We start from the raw sequence: 19,857 nt of genomic DNA on the forward strand, positions 1-19,857 counted from the left end.
ATATGAATCAGGTAGTGATAAAAACAGAGAATGACACAGGGTGGGGCCAACCAGGTATCAGGGGAGACCTTGATGTTAAGGATGCCATGTAGTTCACCCAGTGATGGACATTTTAATAGGGAACATAACCTTATTATTTTTCATCAATCTGTTTTCTTGGTTAAGTCCTGTTTCCAAGAGGTCAAGGTTCTTATGGTTCTGTGGAATTGCCAGGTGTTCTTGTGGAGGTGGCCAGGTCTGAGAGTTGATGTAACCAGTGGCTCTGTGTTGCTGGCCTCATCTGGGCTGTGACAGATCTCAGAGTTGGGGGCACTTACCTACGAACCGTTCTCCCAAGGGCTGGCTGCAGGGCCACACATGGTTTTTATGTTCCACTGTGAGTGCTAGGGTGGCCATGGTGAGCCTACTACACAGGCCCAGTCCTCAGGGCGTGCACAGGAAGATGAACAAGAAAACCTTTCAATTTTGTGTGAGTTGGACTCTCAGGAGACAGGAAACCCAGGGTCTGGGGCACACAGAGGAGGGCTCAATTCTGCCTAGTTAGGGTTGGGTAGAGGGACAGGGAGCAGGGAGCTCAAGCTGGGGCTAGATACCAGGCAGGCCACATCATCCATCATCAACTCTCAGCAACCCCAGCCCCCAAAGCCCACCTCCTTTCTAATCGTCCCATCCAAAGTCCCAGGACAGGCTCTGACTGGACAGACTGGGGTCATGTGCTCATCCTGACTCAATCACGGTGGCCTAGAAGATACATTATGTTGGTAACAGCAGGCAGGGGCTGATGCCAGAGAAGGCAAGTCTGCTGTGTATGGAGCCAGAAGTTGATTAGGAGTTGGAAGTTTCTCAGACTCACCAAGCTCTGACCCTCCTTTGCGCTTTTGCACACGCAATTCTCTCTTCTGAGAAAACTTTTCCCTCGCTCTACCAGGCTTTCCTCCAGGTCTCCGCTCAAACATCACCTCTTCCTAGTGGTCTCTTACTCTGCACAGGGCGCTCGCTGCCACAGACACAGCTCATTTGCTGACTGCCTAGTAGAAAGTCGGTCTGGGCTCCCACTGCTAGGGCAGGGCCTGCGGGCCGGGACGCCTCGAGGAGCCCAGGCCCCCCAGGAGGCGCTCAAGAAACGTCTCCGAGGAAAGGGATGCCACTCAAACACACGCACGCCCATCCACACACAGACCACACCCGCCCCCCGCCCGCTTTAAGGCCACAGGTTGGGGTATGCGTGGATCCCACCCACCTACAAACCCACCTGGCCGGAACTCACGGACACACCCCAGCCATAGACCACTCGGATCATGGTGCACAGGCTCAAACACGCGTGCGCCCACACACGCTCGGCCACACGCAGGCCCTGTTCTCGGCTACAAACAGGGCACGCGCAAGCGCGCGAACAAGGCGATCAACTCAGTCTTGGGCCCACCCGAAACCAGGCGCCCACTACGCGCACGCGCGGCCCCGAGTCCCCGCCCCCTCCGGGTCTCGCCCGTCAGGGGCGGGGCGCTCTGGGGGCGGGTCTGCGGCACCGCCCGGGAAGCTGCGCGAGGCTGGGCGGCCGCCACCACATCCTCCTACTTCTTTTCCTTCTACGAGTCCAAGCGAGCCGAGCCGGGCCGGGGCCAAGCCGAGGGCTCCGACGGCGCGGGCGGAGCGGGGCACAGAGTCATGGCGCACCAGACCGGCATCCACGGTGAGGGAGGATGGCGGACGGGCAGGGGGCCGAGGGTCAGTGCTCGCGGCTGCGCCTCCTTGCTGGCTCTCGGCCCCTGTTTCCTCCTCGGCACCAGCCTGGGGAAGCTTCCTGTTCTCTTTTGCAGCCGCGGGTCGCCTGGGGTGGGCACATCTTGGTGGGATGCGCACTTACTGTGCATAGTTGAGGGTGGGCGTACATGTACGCACACAGCTGGGGTGGAAGTATCGGTGTTCCCATGTGGGGGTGGATGTGCCTGTGTGTGCCCATCTATGTATTTTTGTTCCTTTCTGGGGGTGGGTGTACCCGGATGTGCACATCTGAGGGAGTGTGCACGCATGTGCATTTGTCTTGTGTGTACAGTCCTGTGTGTTCACATCTGGATCTGACTGCTTGTGTACATCCAGTGCACATGCACTAATGGCTGATTGGACACTGTCGCATGGAATCATCTTTAGACATCAGTGTTTCGTGACTGTGTGCACATGTCTGTGGGTGTCTGTGTGCGTGTGCACAAGTTGGGTGCATTTCAGTGTTCATTTGTTACCATGGATGCATGTATGGCTCGTATTGGTTTGTGTCTGTGTGAGGAGGGGGCCCTGACCTTGGGCTCCTCCTGGGACCCTCACAGACTAGGCTGGGAAAAACCTGGGACAGGTTTTTTTCTAAGTGGGATGTGGAGAGTCGCCAATCTGACCTTGACCTCTGATCTCCCTGCCGTTTTCCACTCTGATCCCCTGAGTCTGCCCCAGCCAGTGCTGGAAGGCTCCTGCTCCAAGCTGGAGGCAGGGAAGAGGGTCTTGACCCTAGAGATTCTAGGCCAGCTCCCCCCACCCCAAGCTTCTCCAGCCCAGAGCATCACCCTCCTCCCCCAAGGGGCCGGTTTCCTCCTTATACAGGATGGGGAAGAAGCAGTGGCCAGGAGCCAGGTGTCCTGACCCTACCTGGGCTTCAGTGTCCTCCTGTGTCACTGGCCTGGGAGGGCTGCCTGGCCTGTGGGGAAGGCCCAGATAGCCCAGTGGTTTGGCTGTCAGCCACTCCTCCCACCACATCAGGATCCCCTGCCCTGGGCCATCACCATCAACCAGCCTGACCGCCTGGATCTCTGCTTGTGGTTGTGGCCACTTGGTGGCTGGCCCTGAGAGGGTTTCCCTGGCCACACCCCACAGGACCAGAAAAGGCAGGGGCCTGGGTCTGGGCCAGCCATTCTCCAAGAAGAGCTGGAGGGGCAGCTTCATGACTCAGCCCCACAGAAGGGAACAGCCCCTCACCGGACCTGCCCCTTCCTTCCCCTTTGTCTGATCATTGCTGCTGCCTCCAACTGAGAGGGGATCAGAAGTTAGGGCTCCTCCTCCCCACTGTAGGCTGACCTGTCCTGTGGCCTGGGCCTTTCCTCACTCCCTCATTTCCCATATGCTGCAATGGGCCTGCCTAGGGGAATCTGAGGGCCGAGCCCCCCTCCCAGCCCTCCTTCTGCCTGGGAGCAACTCACTCCTTCCCATTTCTGTCCTGAGGAGGCCGCAGGAGAGATCACCCTGGATGCCCAGGTGCCAGCCTTGACCTGGCCATAGGTGTGGATCTGCTGCCTCAGAGCTGGGCAGGGGAGAGACCTGTAACCTGAGGCTTACTGGGAGGGGGGCGGGAGGTAAGGCGGGGGTGGGGTGGGGGTGGGGGACATGAATCTTTGATGATAGAGGCTCAGGTGTCCTAGGCCTGGCCTCTGGATTATTGATGGTGGCTGAGGAGGCATGGAGGGGGATGTCTCTTCCACTACCGGGGTGTCACTTTGTCCTGGTAACACTAGAAGGGGCGTGTCAGCCTCTCCCTGGGAGAGGTCTGAGCAGGTGGAAGTGACAGCTCAGCACGGCCTGTCCCGCCGTCATTACAGTAATAAAAATTAATAATTTCTGGGACTTCACTGACAGTCCAGTTAAGACTTCACCTTCTGCTGCAGAAGGTGCAGGTTCATTCCCTGGTCGGGGAGCTAAGATCCCACATGCCTCAGGGCCAAAAAACCAAAACATAAAACAGAAACAATATTGTAACAAATTCAATAAATACTTTAAAAAAATGGTCCACATCAGAAAAAAATCTTAAAAAAGTATTAGTAATTGTTATTAGGAGAGGCTCTAACCATGTGAGGGGTATTAGCTCCATGTTATAGATGAGCTTGAGGTTCAGTGAGGTCAGAGGTCACAGATAGCTATGGGAAAGGTGGAGCCCCTGAGGTAAAGCTCTTCATCAGGGACCTGCTTGGGGTCTGCTGAGGGGCAGCTCTGTCCTGGTGCATTGGGGCTGTGTCTCCATGCCATGCTGCTCTCAGCCCCAAGGGCCTGCCGGGCTTAGCTGGGACCCTGCCCACCCAGTGGCCTTGGAGGGTGGTACACAGCGTGAGGTCTCAGGCTCAGGGTCACCCTGCATGATGGGCACCTGAGGACATGACCAGAGTTTGTTTTCCTAAAGGCCCCCCCCCCCACCCCGCCCTCGAGCTGCCGGGTCTGGGCCCTATAAATATTCTCTGACCTCAGCCGTCCAGCTGTGTTCCTGCAGAATTCTTCTGACCCCTGGGCAGCCCCAAGGTCATGCTGGCCTGGCCCTGTGCACCCAGAGACCCAAGTAGGTCCTTCCCAACTTGGACCTTGGTTTCCCTCTCTGAACCACCAGTATATCTGTGACTTCCAGAGCTAGATCTTCCCTAGCTCTGACCATGATCCTCACTTCTGCACTTGGGTCCTTGGTCACTGGCTGTCACCTTTCAGGTCTGTGGCTCAGGGACCAAGACAGGGTCTGTTTTGGGGAGACCCTGAGAGTCACTCCTCTTTCCAGCTGCCTGGGGGTGGAGGCTTATCGCCTCCTGGCAGGGCTGTGCCAGAGCTGGCCTGGCTCCCCAGGGCCTCTCAGGGTTAGGCAGTGTGGCTGGTGGGCTGGGGCTGGGTGTGCATGCATGTGTGTCAGTGTGTACCTCTGTATTTCTGTGTACACTTTGTACAGCCGCTTGCCTGTACAAACATGTTAGCCATGCTCTGCATTTGCCTGTGTGTGAATTTATTAGCACCCTGGGGACTGTATCTGTGTGTGTGTGTCTGTGTGTTTGCACGTTTAAATGTGTGTGTCCATTTATGTTTGACCAGCTGAGTGGTGTGTTCATGTATGAGGGCGTTTGCATTTCTGTTCCTCTCTCCGTCACATAGTGTTTATGTATTTCGGTCACACATTCCTGACTGCGTATGTACCCATTGGCACGTGCAACATGCAATGCATGTGTGTGTGTGTGCAGGTACACGTGTGAGTAGACATAGTGGGCAGTGTGCATTGGGAGCAGTTGTTCTTGTATTTCTGTCTGTGGACATGACGGTGCTGGGAGTGTCCCAGGCCAGCTCTGTGCTGGGCCTTCTTGGGGGGCAGGGGACAGGAGGGGGCCGTTCACTCTGGCTGGTTTGGCCTGTCCCAGAGCCCGCCCCATTCTCGGGTGGGCTGTCCCATCCCCGTGTGCCCTGTCAACAGAGCCATCCCAGCCAGCAGGCCGCCCGCCTGCCACCTCTGCTGGCTAAATTTGGGAGCTTGTGTTCAGCGGCTGTCTCAGGTTCCCAGTCACATGGGGGGCCGTATTTAACCCGGCTCCCAGCTCCGCCACCAGACCCCCAGGACAGAGTGGGCCCTGAGTGTGTTCCTGCCCACCGTGCTCCCTCTGTCTGCTCATCCTCCACCATGTTTCTTGTTCTGGTAGCTACCGAGGAGCTGAAGGAGTTCTTTGCCAAGGCGCGGGCTGGTTCTGTGCGGCTCATCAAAGTCGTCATTGAGGACGGTGAGTGCTTCCTACAGGCGAGGGTACAGGCTGGTGGCTGGACCCCGCTGCTCCTCTGAGAGGTGGGGGACATTGGCCTCCAGCCCCCTCAGGACCTCAGTTTCCCATCTGGAAATGGGAGGTGTCTTGTAGGAGAGGGCTGGAGGTGGGCATGGTCATTCTGCCTGTTACACTGAGCAGGAGGCTGAAGCTGGGGGGATAGCAAGGAGAGCCCTCCCCGGGGGGTCCCGCCCAGCCTCCCCAGAGGCTCTGTAGTTGGCTGTTGGCCTAGTCAGGGGGCTGGGCTGGGTTAGGTAGGGTGGCAGTGGATGAGTAAGGCCAGGCACTGCCCCGTGTGGCTAGTGCCACTCACCTCCCTGTGTGGTCGGCAAGCCTGGCCTCGCTTGGCCACTGGCTCGGGGAGATTCCTAAGGAGAAGCCAGGGCCCTAACCTTGGGAAGTGCCCTCACAATGGGGAGAAGGGACTCGTGTCAGCCTCTTTGAGAGCAGGACTAGGGGATTCCGGGCTTGGCTAGGCCTTGACCTGGACCCGGGATACCTGGGGCTTCCACAAAGGGAGGTGCTGGGGATATAGGGGTTGGGGGGGCAGGTGAGCTTGAGCTGAGGCCTGAAGTGGGGAGGGGCTTTGAGGAGGTTGAGGATTAGACTGAGGCTTGGGGGGACTTGGAGTAGAGGAGTCCTGGAGTAGAGGACAGCTGAGGGGCTGGCCCTGGAAGTAAAGGGTGCAGACTCCAGGACTGGGGGTGAGCCAGGCCGCCACGAATCCTTCCAGCCCTTCTTGGTAGCCATGCAGTAGTGGGCCCTGCTGGGGGCTCCCCGCATGGGCTTGGTGCCCAGCTGACTTTTCACACATTGAATTGGGTCAAAGCAGGGTCTTCCCAGACCCAGAATTCACCCCAGGCTTTAGGGCCAGGGTTATGCTGGGCTTTGTCCAGGGTCCCCAGATTCAGATGCCCTCAGAGGCTGGGTTGGGGTCATTGGGGTAGGTCAGCTCCCTGGACCCCTCCGAAGAAGTAGACTCATGGACCCCAGTCCTCAGCCTTCCCTGTCGCCTCCCAGACAGGTCGTCCCTGTAGACGTTTACCAGGAGGAGTCTCTAGGTGAGCCCTTACCTGCATTCAGCATTACAGCTGTTGGGGCACCTGGGAGCGCCCAGGAGGGTCCAGGCCTGCTGACAGGCAGCCATTGCCCAGCTCCCACTGAGTGTGGCTTGATTTCCTGATTTTTCTAGAGAAGCCATGAATTCCACTTCTTATGTGAAAGTTCCCAGTTTGAAAAATGTTGGCAACACATTAAACAACTTGGGCAGTGCTGTTGGGGTCCAGTCGGCCTGTGACTGCTGGGTTTCAGCCTTGATCCCATCTGAGCTCTGGGAGGATAGGTGAGGAGGCCAAGGCCAGAGGGAGGCGGCCTGGCTTGTTGGGACTCCTGGACAGCCAGGCCCCGTGCCCCCATCAGGAGGGCCTGGTAGTCAGGTGCCGGTACCCCCTGGCCAGGTGGTGATTGTCCCCTTGCCCCAGTTCTTCCTCTAGCCTGGGCCTGTGCACATCTGGGCTGGTGTTCGGTGCCACACTGAGGCCTTGTGGGCTGATAGGTCAAATGTATGTCCAGCCTCCATATCCCATTCAGCCACTCGGCCCCAGGCATTTAGAGGTTGGCTGCTTTTGATTTGTTACTTTTGGGGAAGCTGCAGCTGGTCGGGGGCAGCAGGGTAGCTGTTCATACAGCGTCTGGTAAGAGCCCCGTCTCCCTCTTGCCCATGTGCCTTTGTGCCTGCAGATCCCTGTGGCCTGAGGCTGTGATCCCACTTCCCATAGCACATTCTTTCTGAGAAGGGTGTGCTGGGGGGTCCGCTGGAGCCCCAGGCTGAGGGAGGAGGGGGCAGTAGGTAGCCCAGTGGGGCTGTGTGCTGAGGAGCTGTGCGGTGGGTCTGAGTGTGTGGATGTCTGTGAGGGGTCGCGTTGTCGATGGCTGTGGGCATGTGGCTGTGTGTCTTGGTGCGGTTGCCTGTGCTGGGTCAGCTGTGGGCATGTTCTCGAGACCATTTCTGTGTGTGTGTGTGTGTGTGTGTGTGTGTGTGTGTAGAAGGTGCGACCTCGGGCTGGCGGCTGTGTGTCCTCATTCACTCATGGCTGAGTCACACAGACAGCCTTCAGGGATGTGGTGGCTCCAGGGGAAGGTGGGGTGGGTGGTCAGTGGGTCTGAGTCACCGCCAGAGGCCGAGGCCCACAGTCACAGGTGGGTGTGGGACATGGCTACTCCTTGGCTCACCTGGCCTCTGCCCCCAGAGCAGCTCGTGCTGGGTGCCTCGAGGGAGCTGGTGGGCTGCTGGGACCAGGACTATGATGGGGCCGTGCTGCCGCTGCTGGATGCCCAGCAGCCTTGCTACCTGCTCTACCGCTTGGACACGCAGAACGCCCAGGGCTTCGAGTGGCTCTTCCTCGCCTGGTCACCTGATAATTCCCCTGTGAGTCCTAGGGACCCCTGCCCAGCCCCCAGATTGGAGGAAGGGGGAAGCTGGGTCTGATTGAGATAACACGGCCCTGCCCCAGGGAGTCTGAACGGGGGAGACATCAGATCCTGCTCTAGAGGGTACGAGAGCAAGGGATGAGGTCCTGTGCTTGGAGCCTGGGGTCTCTGAGAGCCTCCTAGCCAGATAAGCCTGGCTGTAGGAGGCAAGAGGTTGGGCTGGACAGCGGCTCCCCCTGCTGTCTGAGCCGCCCTACTGCAGCCTCCCCCCTCTGCTGGGTGCTCTGCTGCGCCCTCTGCTGGGTGTGTGGGCACAATGAAGTGACCAGGTCCTCACCCAGAGGCTCCTGTCTGCTCCTGGACGGGCAGCCCTGCCTGGAGGGGTCTCATGGCTTGGCCCCCACCCTTCAGGTGCGGCTGAAGATGCTGTATGCAGCCACACGGGCCACAGTGAAGAAGGAGTTTGGGGGCGGCCACATCAAGGATGAGCTCTTCGGGACTGTGAAGGTAAGCCCCCTCCCCTGGGCGCCCCTCGCCCCCTTCAAGGCCAGGATCACTAGGTTGCGGTCATGAACCCACAGAGGGTGAGGTGTTATACAGGGTCCAGAGTAAGTGGGTGCCAGGCTTGGGGGTGAGTAGGGAGGGCTGCGAGGGTCCAAGGTCTGCAAGCTGGGGTACTTAGTGGGCTTCTGCCAGCCCACCCCAAGGTGCTCATTTATGCCTCTACATCCACCGGCCAGGATGACCTCTCCTTTGCTGGGTACCAGAAGCACCTGTCATCCTGTGCGGCACCCGCCCCGCTGACCTCGGCCGAGAGAGAACTTCAGCAGATCCGTATTAACGAGGTGGGTGCGCTGGACAGGGTGGGCAGAAGTCCTGGCCCGAGGCCTTCGAGGTCACGTCATGCCCTGCTGGCCAAGCCTGTGCTCCCCAGGTGGGCTACACCCTGGTTTGGGCATGTGAGGGCCTCGCTTAATGTTCATCTGTCCCCAGGTGAAGACAGAGATCAGTGTGGAGAGCAAACACCAGACCCTGCAGGGCCTGGCCTTCCCTCTGCAGCCTCAGGCCCAGCGGGCACTTCAGCAGCTCAGACAGAAGACAGTCAACTACATCCAGCTGGTGGGTGCCCGTCCCCTGTCCCAGGCACACACTCAGAGTGTGCTGCACCTCCACCCTGCTCCTGCGCACACGCATGTGCTCACTTCAGCTCACCCACGTACTGGTGGGAACACGCTGCCCTCCATCCCTACCTGTTCCCTACAGTAGCCACGTGCGGTGGCTGCACTCTGTTCCCTTGCCCTGCCCTGCCCGGCTCACCCACAGGGACTCCTGTGAGACACTGTCCCTCAATCCGCCCTCCACGCTGCATACACACATCACCCCTGGGTTCACCCCTCAGCCCTGAGCCCCTTCCTGTCCCAGACTCCCTCTGCAGCCCCCTGACCACCCCCTTTCCCCAGCCAGGGTCCCTCTGCCCCAGTGGTGCAGCCTGCCCCCTTTCAAGCAGAATGGGTCCTCAGCTCTGAGGATAGGCTGGCCCAAGGGTGATGCCTCCTTGAGGTGAAGGCCCTCTCCACTGTCCTGTCCATTGTCCTTGCTGGGACTTGCTCCTCTAGCAGAGTGTTCAAAGGGGCAGAGTTGGGGCAGTGCCCAGGAGTGGCCTCTTCAGAGGGACCCGCATGGCAGGATGGGGGAGGGGAGCCCCAGGAGAGGGAGAGATGACAGCAGGTTCCCACCTCAGGGAATTCTTGTTGGCGAGGGTGGGCCTGGGCCCTCCCCCGCGCGGTGCCCTCACGTCTCCCCCTGCCCCTCGGCAGAAGCTGGACCTGGAGCGGGAGACCATCGAACTGGTGCACACAGAGCCAACGGACGTGGCGCAGCTGCCATCACGGGTGCCCCGAGATGCCGCCCGCTACCACTTCTTCCTCTACAAGCACACCCATGAGGGTGACCCCCTGGAGTCTGTGGGTGAGTGGCCGCAGCAGGGCTCCCGCGCTGGCCCACAGCTGGGTGGGCCGCCTGCAGGGGCCATGGGGCGGCAGGAGTCCCAGGCCCACTGCGGCTCACCTCCCTGTTCTCTGCAGTGTTCATCTACTCGATGCCCGGCTACAAGTGCAGCATCAAGGAGCGCATGCTCTACTCCAGCTGCAAGAGCCGCCTCCTCGATTCCGTGGAGCAGGACTTCCAGCTGGAGATCGCCAAGAAGGTGGGTGCCCATTCCCTAGGGCCTCGCCTCCCAGGGCCCTGTCACCCCACCCTCCACGTGGGGCATCAGGGTCCCGTGAGAATGGCAGAGCAGGGGCATTGTTGCCCTGTTGGTTGGATGGGGAGACTGAGGCCCAGGGGGTAGTGTGCATAGCCCAGGCCGCCCAGGTAACTGATGTCTTGGACAAGCCCCAGCTGTGACACCCATGTCTCTCCTTTTCCTGGGTCTGGAAGGCAGGTAGGGGGTGACAAGGCCTACAGGGCAGCAGGCCCTAGGCTCTGTGCTCCTGGAGGTGCGTTTCAGGTGGGGATCTGAGAGGACACCCCAGGGCTAGAGTGAGAGAGATCAGGGGGGTGCCCCAGGAGTGGGGGTGACCAAGGGTGGTGTGTGTTAGGGCCCTCCACCCTTGGAGTGACCGACCACTGCCTTGCCCTGCACAGATTGAGATTGGCGACGGGGCGGAGCTGACGGCCAGCTTCCTCTATGACGAGGTGCACCCCAAGCAGCACGCCTTCAAGCAGGCCTTCGCCAAGCCCAAGGGCCCCGGGGGCAAGCGGGGCCACAAGCGCCTCATCCGTGGCCCCGGCGAGAATGGGGATGACAGCTAGGTGGCGGGACCCGAGCCCTGCTGGCATGTGGAACTGTGGGGCTGCCCCTACCCGACCCTGACCCCATCCGCGTGGCCACCTCCCTCCTTCCCAGCCTGGGCTCTGGGGTGACCTCCCGTGGGCAGGAGGGCTGGTGAGTGAACATTCTTGCAGCTTCCGAGGACCACTGGGCTGGCATTTTGCGACCCTCCCCCTCTGCTGTTCCTGCCTCTCTTCCATGTGCCCAGGGCATCTGGGGACCCTGCCCAGCTGGTTCAAGGGGCTGGGTGGGGGGCCTGGCATGAACCTGGCCCCCAGGGGAACTGAGACTAGGGTCCCAGCATGGCCCAGAAGCCTTTGGCCACAAGGGGTGCGGTCATTCGGGGCTGGGGCAGGGGGTCATTGCAGGACGAGATGGTTGAATGCTGTATTTTTTAAAGAATAAAATATTTTTAAATCAACAGCTGAGTCTGGCCCTGAGGGACCATCTCTGGCGCCGGGAATGGGGAAGCCCTGAGCATAGAACTGTCCCCTCCCAATGCAGAAGGGGCCTGTTGGCCTGCTAGGTGGAGCCCCAGCCCTCCCGGCTGCAGATGTGTGGGAGAATCTGTGTTCCTGTATACGAGGGCACAGCGTGGAGAGGCCGGCTTGTCGATGGGAGCTCCATCCAAGAGGCAGGCACACCTCTGCTGTGATATAGGGGATCTGGGTAGATTCGTTTTCTGTGGCTGCTGTAACAAAGTACCACAAACTTAGTGGCTTAAAACTACACCTTTAGGGCTTCCCTGGTGGCGCGGTGGTTGAGAGTCCGCCTGCCGAGGCAGGGGACACGGGTTCGTGCCCCGGTCAGGGAAGATCCCACATGCCGCGGAGTGGCTGGCCCTGTGAGCCATGGCTGCTGAGCCTGCGCGTCCGGAGCCTGTGCTCTGCAACGGGAGAGGCCACAACAGTGAGAGGCTCGCATACCGCAAAAACAAACAAACAAACAAACAAAAAAACTACGCATTTATTCTCTCACGGTTCTTAAGTCTGAAATGAGTCTTCCAGGGCTAACGTCACAGTTTTAGCAGGGCTGTTTCCTTCTGGAGGCCTCGGGGGAATCCATTTCCTCATCTTTTCCACCTTCTAGAGGCCGGTTGCATTCCTTGGCTTGTGGCCCCTCCATCTTAAAAGCCAGGGGCATAGCATCTTATCTCTGATTCTGCTTCCGTGATCATATGGCCATCAGTAGTCAAATCCCCTCTGCCTCTGTCTTATAAGGACATTGTGATTGTATTCAGATAATCCGGAATACTCTGCCCATCTCAAGAGCCTTAACTTAATCCCACCTGCGAAGTCTCTATCACATAAGGGAACATATTCACAGGTTCTGGGAATTAGGACATGGACCTCCTTGGGGGCCTGCCACACTGAGTAAGCTCTGTGCACCAGGTTTCCCGGCTGCCGTGGCCCTGAGGCATGGTGGCTGTTTCCGTGGACCTCTGGGTCTTGGTGTCTCCAGCCCATGTGTGCATGTGCAGACTTCACTGTCATCTCATGGGCCCTCTCTTGGGTACCTGCATTCTGCCCCGAAGGGCCTGGGTTTCTGGTCCCAGGGAGTCTGGGAGAATCTCCCTCAGGCTTGGGATTCAGCAGGAACCAGAACTTCATTCTCTGCCTCTGAGAAGTGGGTGGAAGACCCCTCCCATCCTGGGTGGGAGTTGTGCAGGGGTGGGGACATGTGGGGCCGATGATGGATTCAGCTGCTCGATGGGCACTGTCCTTTTTCTTGAGAGTGCATCTTGGGCTGGGACTCAGGGCAGTATCCCATCCCTGGGGCCTCTCTCAGCCCCTACTAAAGCCCTTATTTATTTATTTTTAAAATTAATTAATTAATTAGTTTATTTTTGGCCGCATTGGGTTTTCGTTGCTGCGCGCAGGCTTTCTCTTGTTGTGGTGGGCAGGGGCTACTCTTCGTTGCAGTGCATGGGCTTCTCACTACAGTGGCTTCTCTTGTTGCGGAGTGCAGGCTCTGGGCTCTAGGCTCACGGGCTTCAGTAGTTGCAGCACACAGGCTCAGTAGTTGTGGCTCATGGGCTCTAGAGCGCAGGCTTAGTAGTTGTGGTGCACGGTCTTAGTTGCTCCAAGGCATGTGGGATCTTCCCGGACCAGGGCTCAAACCCATGTCTCCTGCATTGGCAGGCGGATTCTTAACCACTGTGCCACCAGGGAAGTCCTGAAGCCCTTAGAATTGTAGGGAGGAGAGCTGGAACCCTAGCCAGAATCCAGAGAAGGAGACCTGTCCTTTCCCACCCCAAACACTGGTTCTCAGGTGAGCAGGAGGACAATGCCATCGCCCTCAGACTGCTAAACCGCCTGGGCCTGTGCACCAGCTGGACGCCTGGCAGCTTGGCGCCTGCCTGCCATGACACCATCCAGAGGTGGGCACAGAGAAGCACAGAGAAGCTTCCCCCTCCCAGCAGAAGCCCTATTTGTTTGTTCATTCATTCAACCATGACTCAGAAACACTCTCTGTGCCTGCCCAGGGCTGAGTGCTGGAGACCCATGGATTCAGCAAATATTGAGCACCTACTATGTGCCGGGTACTGTGCTGGGCTCTGGGGACACAGACAAAGAGGTCCTTGCCCTCAAGTAGCTGACGTTCCAGCAGAGGAATAAGAGAATATACAAGAAACCATGAAAAATCAGTATTATGGTATGTTAGCAGGTAAAGACTGTTAAGGACAAATTATGTAAAAGAGCTCAGGAAAACCCAATCTGGGGTAGGGGGTTTATAAGAATGTCAGAGGAAGCCTCATTGAGAGGGTGATGTGTGAGCAGAGATGTAAAGGTGGTGAGGGAGGGGGCTATGTGAGTATCTGGAAAAAGCTTCAAGACAGAGGGAATGGGGACTCCCTGGTGGACCAGAGGTTAAGACTCCATGCTCCCAATGCAGGGGGCCCAGGATTGATCCCTGGTCAGGGAACTAGATCCCTCATGCCGCAGCTAAAAGATCCCGCACGCCACAATGAAGATCCTGTATGCCACAACTAAGACCCAGCACAGCTAAATAAACAAACAAACAGCACATTCAAAGGTCCTGGGGCAGGAGAGTACATGGGTGTGTTCAAGCCACAGCTAGAAGGCCAATGGCTGGAGACTGGTCAGGGAGGCAGTGAGAGGGCAGATACCATAGGACCTTGCTGGCTATGATGTAGACTGGCTTTGACCCCAGAAAGGGCCGTGGAGGCGTCTGAGCAGAGGAGGGACCTAATGTGACCTAAGGGTCTAATGAGGATAAGCTTCGGGGCTTGAGAGCAGAATCAGGACAACCCTGAGGAGGCGATGACTGCACTGGTCTAGGCAAGAGGTGATGGCGGCTCAGACCAGGCTGGTGGGTGTGAAGGTGGGGGGCAACGGGCAGATTCTGAACCTGGAGCCAGCAGGACTTGCTGAGGGCCCCGGGTCACCTTGAGGCTTTGGGCCTGAGTGATCTGTTACGATTACCTGGGTCAGAAGGATCTTACCTGGGTCAGAAGGATCGTGTGAGAAGAGCCTCAGGGGAGGATGAGCCAGGAGGTCTCAGCTGGTCCAGCCATGGGGTTTGTTCTCTGATGGTGTGTTGGGAATGCAGAGGAGTCCCTGCTCCTAGAGGAAGTGGCAGCTGCAGTGGGGCAGGTGAGCCTGGGCAAGGCCAGTGCTGCCCCCCGACCCTGTATGCCAGGCCCGGCATGGCACACAGCCCTGGGGATGGGGCTGCAGGGCAGGAAAGGGCAGTGCGGGAGCTGCTGGCCTGAGAGTGCTGCCTGGGGGCAGGGGCTGAGCAGGCCCTGGCATGGGTGTCAGTAGCCCACCCAGGTCTGGCACTGCCCCTAATTCCACTCTCTCACTGACCTTAGACTGGGCTCTGGTGGTGGTTTCTCCCCAGACTTCCCAGAGGACCGGTGTGAGGCCCGTGTGGGATGTGGAGGGTTCTTAGGACAGGCTGTGGAGAAGAGGGGTGGGGGGGCGAGTGGAAAGAGGAAGAGGTGAAGGGACCGGCTGCCACCTGACTATGCAAATAGCCTCTGACTCATTGCATCCCCCCCCCACCCCGGCCCCGACACCCCTGCCCTGGGCATGGGGTGGGGGAAGGAAGGGGGCTAGGTTATTGCGAAATTCTCACTTCCTCTGTTCCCCAAGCCGTCACCACGGGAAGGGGCTGTGAATGCGAAGCATCCTTCCCTGCAGCTGCTGCCTAGTCTGCCAGCCAGACCCTCTGGAGAAGCCCCCATTCCCTGTCATGGTAGGACAGCAGCCCTCAGTCCCCAGGGAAGGGGACAGTGGGAAGTGGTAGGGAGAAAGGTGGGATTGGTGGCTGCAATGGTGAAAGGGACAGTCACCCAGGTGGCCCTGGGGAAACTCACTGAACCCTGAAGATATCAGAGCAGAAGACCTTCTCTGAGCCATGAGACACAAACCCATTGCTTGGGTGAGGAGGCTGGGGCCTAGGGCTGCGCTCAGTGGTGGTGCTGGGCTGCGAGCAAGGGGAGCACCCAGGCTGGGCCCTGTCTGCCCTTTGCTGCCCAACCTCCCCTCCAATCCGTTCTGACCCACAGCAGGTTGAGTGCTTGGGCTGGGTGAGGTGGGCAGACGGGGAAAGAGCTGGGCAGTGCCCACTCTGGCCAGGACCCTGGGTGGTAGACAGCCTGAGCCCCAGCAGGAGACCCTCATTCCCACCTCTTGGCTAAACGGAGAGGGAGGGCTGGGAGAAGCCTGGTAGAAAGCAGAGGGAGATTTTCAGGGGGCTGGAGGGAAGGGAAGATGCCCCCTTGCTCAGGAGGAAAGAGAAATGACCTCTGCGGAACGGAAGGGGAGAGTCGGGGAGATCCTGGGGGGCCTGTTGACCACCTACCTGGCTCTCCTGTCCAGTTGGGGTTTGGTTGAGTGAAAGCTCTAGATCATGAGTCTGGACTCCAGGTCTCAGAACCAGTTCTGACTCCCCGTTCTGAGTCAAAGGCTGGGCCTCAGACCTGAGTCCAAGTTCCCTGTGGGCCTTGGAGGTGGGATGGGCACTGGGCAGAGAAACAGGAACCTCCCTGGAGGGCTGGGAGCCCTGCGGGAGACCCGGGGGGTGGGGCAGGAGAGGTGGAGCAGGGGCCGTGCCCTCACACGGTGCCCACCCCACAGGGCCCCTGCCGTGCCCGGCACCCCCTTTCTCTCCTGGTGCAGGCGGTGGCACTGGCTGCAGCCCTGGCCCAGGGCACCCTGCCTGCTTTCCTGCCCTGTGAACTCCAGCCCCATGGCCTGGTGAACTGCAACTGGTTGTTCCTGAAGTCCGTGCCACACTTCTCGGCCGCGGCACCCCGGGCCAATGTCACCAGCCTCTCTTTGCTCTCCAACCGCATCCACCACCTGCATGACTCCGACTTCGCCCACCTGTCCAGCCTGCGGATCCTCAACCTCAAATGGAACTGCCCGCCGACCGGCCTCAGCCCCATGCACTTCCCCTGCCACATGACCATCGAGCCCAACACCTTCCTGGCTGTGCCCACCCTTGAGGAGCTGCACCTGAGCTACAACGGCATCACGACCGTGCCCGCCCTGCCCAGGTCCCTCGTGTCCCTGTCGCTGAGCCACACTAACATCCTGGTGCTAGACCCCACCCACTTCGCCGGCCTACACGCCCTGCGCTTTCTGTACATGGACGGCAACTGCTACTACAAGAACCCCTGCCACCGGACACTGGAGGTGGCCCCGGGCGCCCTCCTTGGCCTGGGCAACCTCACGCACCTGTCGCTCAAGTACAACAACCTCACGGAGGTGCCCCGCCTTCTGCCCCCCAGCCTGGAGACCCTGCTGTTGTCCTATAACCACATTGTCAGCCTGGCGCCTGAGGACCTGGCCAATCTGACCGCCCTGCGCGTGCTCGACGTGGGTGGGAACTGCCGCCGCTGTGACCATGCCCGCAACCCCTGCATGGAGTGTCCGAAGCACTTCCCCAAGCTGCACCCCGACACCTTCAGCCACCTGAGCCGCCTCGAAGGCCTGGTGTTGAAGGACAGTTCTCTCTACAGACTGGACAACAGATGGTTCCGTGGCCTGGGCAGGCTCCAAGTGCTAGACCTGAGTGAGAACTTCCTCTATGATTGCATCACCAAGACCACGGCCTTCCGGGGCCTGGCCCGGCTGCGCAGCCTCAACCTGTCCTTCAATTACCACAAGAAGGTGTCCTTCGCCCACCTGCACCTGGCGCCCTCCTTCAGGGGCCTGCTCTCCCTGAAGGAGCTAGACATGCACGGCATCTTCTTCCGCTCGCTCAGCGAGACCACGCTTCAGCCGCTGACACACCTGCCCATGCTACAGATTCTGCGTCTGCAGATGAACTTCATCAACCAGGCCCAGCTCAGCATCTTCGGGGCCTTCCCGGGCCTGCTCTACGTGGACCTGTCGGACAACCGCATCAGTGGAGCTGCAAGGCCGGCAGCCACCTTGGGGGAGGCGGACAGTGGGCCGAAGATCTGGCTGCCGTCCAGGGACCTCGCTCCAGGCCCACTGGACACCCTCAGCTTGGAGGACTTCACGCTAAGCTGCAAGAACTCCAGCTTCACCTTGGACCTATCACGGAACAACCTGGTGACGATCCAGCCAGAAATGTTTGCCCGCCTCTCGCGCCTCCAGTGCCTGCGCCTGAGCCACAACAGCATCTCGCAGGCGGTCAATGGCTCCCAGTTCGTGCCGCTGACCAGCCTGCGGGTGCTGGACCTGTCCCACAACAAGCTGGACCTGTACCATGGGAGCTCGTTCACGGAGCTGCCGCGACTGGAGGCACTGGACCTCAGCTACAACAGCCAGCCTTTCAGCATGCAGGGCGTGGGCCACAATCTCAGCTTCGTGGCCCAGCTGCGCTCCCTGCGCTACCTCAGCCTGGCACACAACGACATCCGTAGCCGTGTGTCCCAGCAGCTCTGCAGCGCCTCGCTGCAGGCCCTGGATTTCAGTGGCAATGCCCTGAGCCAGATGTGGGCTGAGGGAGACCTCTATCTCCACTTCTTCCAAGGCCTGAGAAGCCTGGTCCTGCTGGACCTGTCCCAGAACCGCCTGCATACCCTCCTGTCATGTACCCTGGACAACCTCCCCAAGAGCCTGAAGCTGCTGCGTCTCCGTGACAATAACCTGGGCTTCTTCAACTGGAGCAGCCTGGCCCTCCTGCCCCAGCTGGAAACACTGGACCTGGCGGGAAACCAGCTGAAGGCCCTGAGCAATGGCAGCCTGCCGTCTGGTACCCAGATCCGGAAGTTGGACCTCAGTGGCAACAGCATCGGCTTCGTGACCCCTGGCTTCTTTGTGCTCGCCAAGCGGCTGGAAGAGCTCAACCTCAGTGCCAACGCCCTCAAGACGGTGGAGCCCTCCTGGTTTGGCTCCGTAGCGGGCACCCTGAAAATCCTAGACGTGAGCACCAACCCGTTGCACTGCGCCTGTGGGGCGGCCTTCGTGGACTTCCTGCTGGAGGTGCAGGCTGCCGTGCCCGGGCTGCCCAGCCGAGTCAAGTGTGGCAGTCCGCGCCAGCTCCAGGGCCGCAGCATCTTCGCACAGGACCTGCGCCTCTGCCTGGACGAGGCCCTCTCCTGGGACTGTTTTGGCCTCTCCCTGATGGTGGTGGCCCTGGGCCTGGCTGTGCCCATGCTGCACCACCTCTGCGGCTGGGACCTCTGGTACTGCTTCCACCTGTGCCTGGCCTGGCTGCCCCGGTGGGGGCAGCGGCGGGGCGCAGACGCCCTGTTCTACGATGCCTTCGTGGTCTTCGACAAGGCACAGAGCGCAGTGGCCGACTGGGTGTACAACGAGCTGCGGGTGCAGCTGGAGGAGCGCCGTGGGCGCCGGGCACTCCGCCTGTGCCTGGAGGAGCGTGACTGGCTACCCGGCAAGACGCTCTTTGAGAACCTGTGGGCCTCGGTCTACAGCAGCCGCAAGACCCTGTTTGTGCTGGCCCACACGGACCGGGTCAGCGGCCTCTTGCGTGCCAGCTTCCTGCTGGCCCAGCAGCGCCTGCTGGAGGACCGCAAGGACGTCGTGGTGCTGGTGATCCTGCGCCCCGAAGCCTACCGCTCCCGCTACGTGCGGCTGCGCCAGCGCCTGTGCCGCCAGAGCGTCCTCCTCTGGCCCCACCAGCCCAGTGGCCAGGGCAGCTTCTGGGCCCAGCTGGGCACAGCCCTGACCAGGGACAACCGCCATTTCTACAACCGGAACTTCTGCCGGGGCCCCACGACAGCCGAATAGCACAGAGCAACAGCCCAGCGTGCCTCATCGCCCCACCTCTACTTGCCCCTCTGCCTGGGATGCCCCAACCTGCCTTGCTCTGCGAGACCACTGCTCTGCCTCCCCCTCCCCCCAGCCCCCTGGCATATAGCAGGCACTTAATAAATGCTACCGGAGGGCCAACCCCTAACCCTGAGCTCACTGGAGGTGTGAGTGGGAGGAAAAGGGGAGAATTCTCCAGGCCTTCCTAAAATGAAGGGGAGCAAGAGGTGATTTGGGGGTAATTGTCATGGAGAAAAAGGGAGGGCCCACGGGGCATGGGTCCGCAGGGGAGGGAAGATGCTAAGGGCAATTGTGTTCACTGGCATCTTTTCAGGGGAGTCTGAGGAAGGTCACCGAGTGCGGCCTTGGTCTTTCCCAGAGAGCAGGCTGGGTCTTCTGCCCCTGTCAACCCCTCCCCAGATGCCCAGGCCTACCGAGCTCAGCATTCCTCTGGAACTGGTCTCAGGATCTGCCTCCCTCACCAGATGGAACTGAAGCTGCCTCAAGGGCAGAGAACCTGCAGGCCCCCTTCATTTCTGACTGGTGCCAGATTCCTTGGAGGCAGCGGCCCTGGGGAATGTCCATTCCTAAGGAGATAGGGAAGATTTGAGGCAAGTTCAGAGGGGTGATTGCGCCCTCTGGTGGCCATTTCTGTGCTGCACCCAGGAGGCTGGTCCAGGCTGGGGAGAGGAAGGCCTGCGGGTGAATCCTGGCAGCAGCGAGCTGAGAGTCAGGGAAGATTCTAGGGTGAGCTCACAATCCATCCCTTTCTGTTTCCACCTAGAGCACATGCTGAGTCTCTCTGTTCTGACATCAAATGGACACCTAGATGACCCGCCAC

General features: G+C 59.7%; 1 protein-coding gene and 1 long non-coding RNA gene across 5 annotated transcripts; one reads left to right on the plus strand and one right to left on the minus strand.

Annotated features, from left to right (window-relative positions):
• The first annotated feature begins 1,492 nt into the window (after positions 1-1,492).
• On the plus strand, positions 1,493-19,157 carry LOC101289148 (twinfilin-2). 3 transcript variants are annotated; one of them, XM_004267882.4, is made up of 9 exons: positions 1,493-1,690; positions 5,418-5,495; positions 7,784-7,962; positions 8,376-8,471; positions 8,705-8,809; positions 8,958-9,083; positions 9,782-9,932; positions 10,049-10,170; positions 15,906-19,157. In XM_004267882.4, the coding sequence occupies exons 1-9, from the start codon at positions 1,666-1,668 to the stop codon at positions 18,993-18,995; spliced, it is 3,972 nt and encodes a 1,323-aa protein (XP_004267930.2). In that variant the 5' UTR covers positions 1,493-1,665; the 3' UTR covers positions 18,996-19,157. The 3 variants fall into 3 exon arrangements, with proteins under 3 accessions (XP_004267930.2, XP_004267932.1, XP_004267931.1); XM_004267884.3 differs by lacking the exon at positions 15,906-19,157 and adding an exon at positions 10,611-11,218 and having other exon boundaries at positions 1,513-1,690; XM_004267883.3 differs by lacking the exons at positions 1,493-1,690; positions 5,418-5,495; positions 7,784-7,962; ... (3 more) ...; positions 9,782-9,932; positions 10,049-10,170 and adding an exon at positions 14,615-15,021.
• On the minus strand, positions 12,151-15,733 carry LOC117200678 (uncharacterized). 2 transcript variants are annotated; one of them, XR_007469852.1, is made up of 4 exons: positions 15,631-15,733; positions 14,631-14,721; positions 14,264-14,384; positions 12,853-12,926 (listed from the first exon to the last, which is right to left on the minus strand). It is a non-coding gene; the product is annotated as an uncharacterized LOC117200678 (long non-coding RNA). The 2 variants fall into 2 exon arrangements; XR_007469851.1 differs by lacking the exons at positions 14,631-14,721; positions 15,631-15,733 and having other exon boundaries at positions 12,151-12,926; positions 14,264-14,615.
• Positions 19,158-19,857: the final 700 nt, after the last annotated feature.

The sequence above is a fragment of the Orcinus orca genome, chromosome 10 (genome assembly GCF_937001465.1).
Source record: "Orcinus orca chromosome 10, mOrcOrc1.1, whole genome shotgun sequence".
In the NCBI taxonomy this organism is placed as follows: Eukaryota; Metazoa; Chordata; class Mammalia; order Artiodactyla; family Delphinidae; genus Orcinus; species Orcinus orca.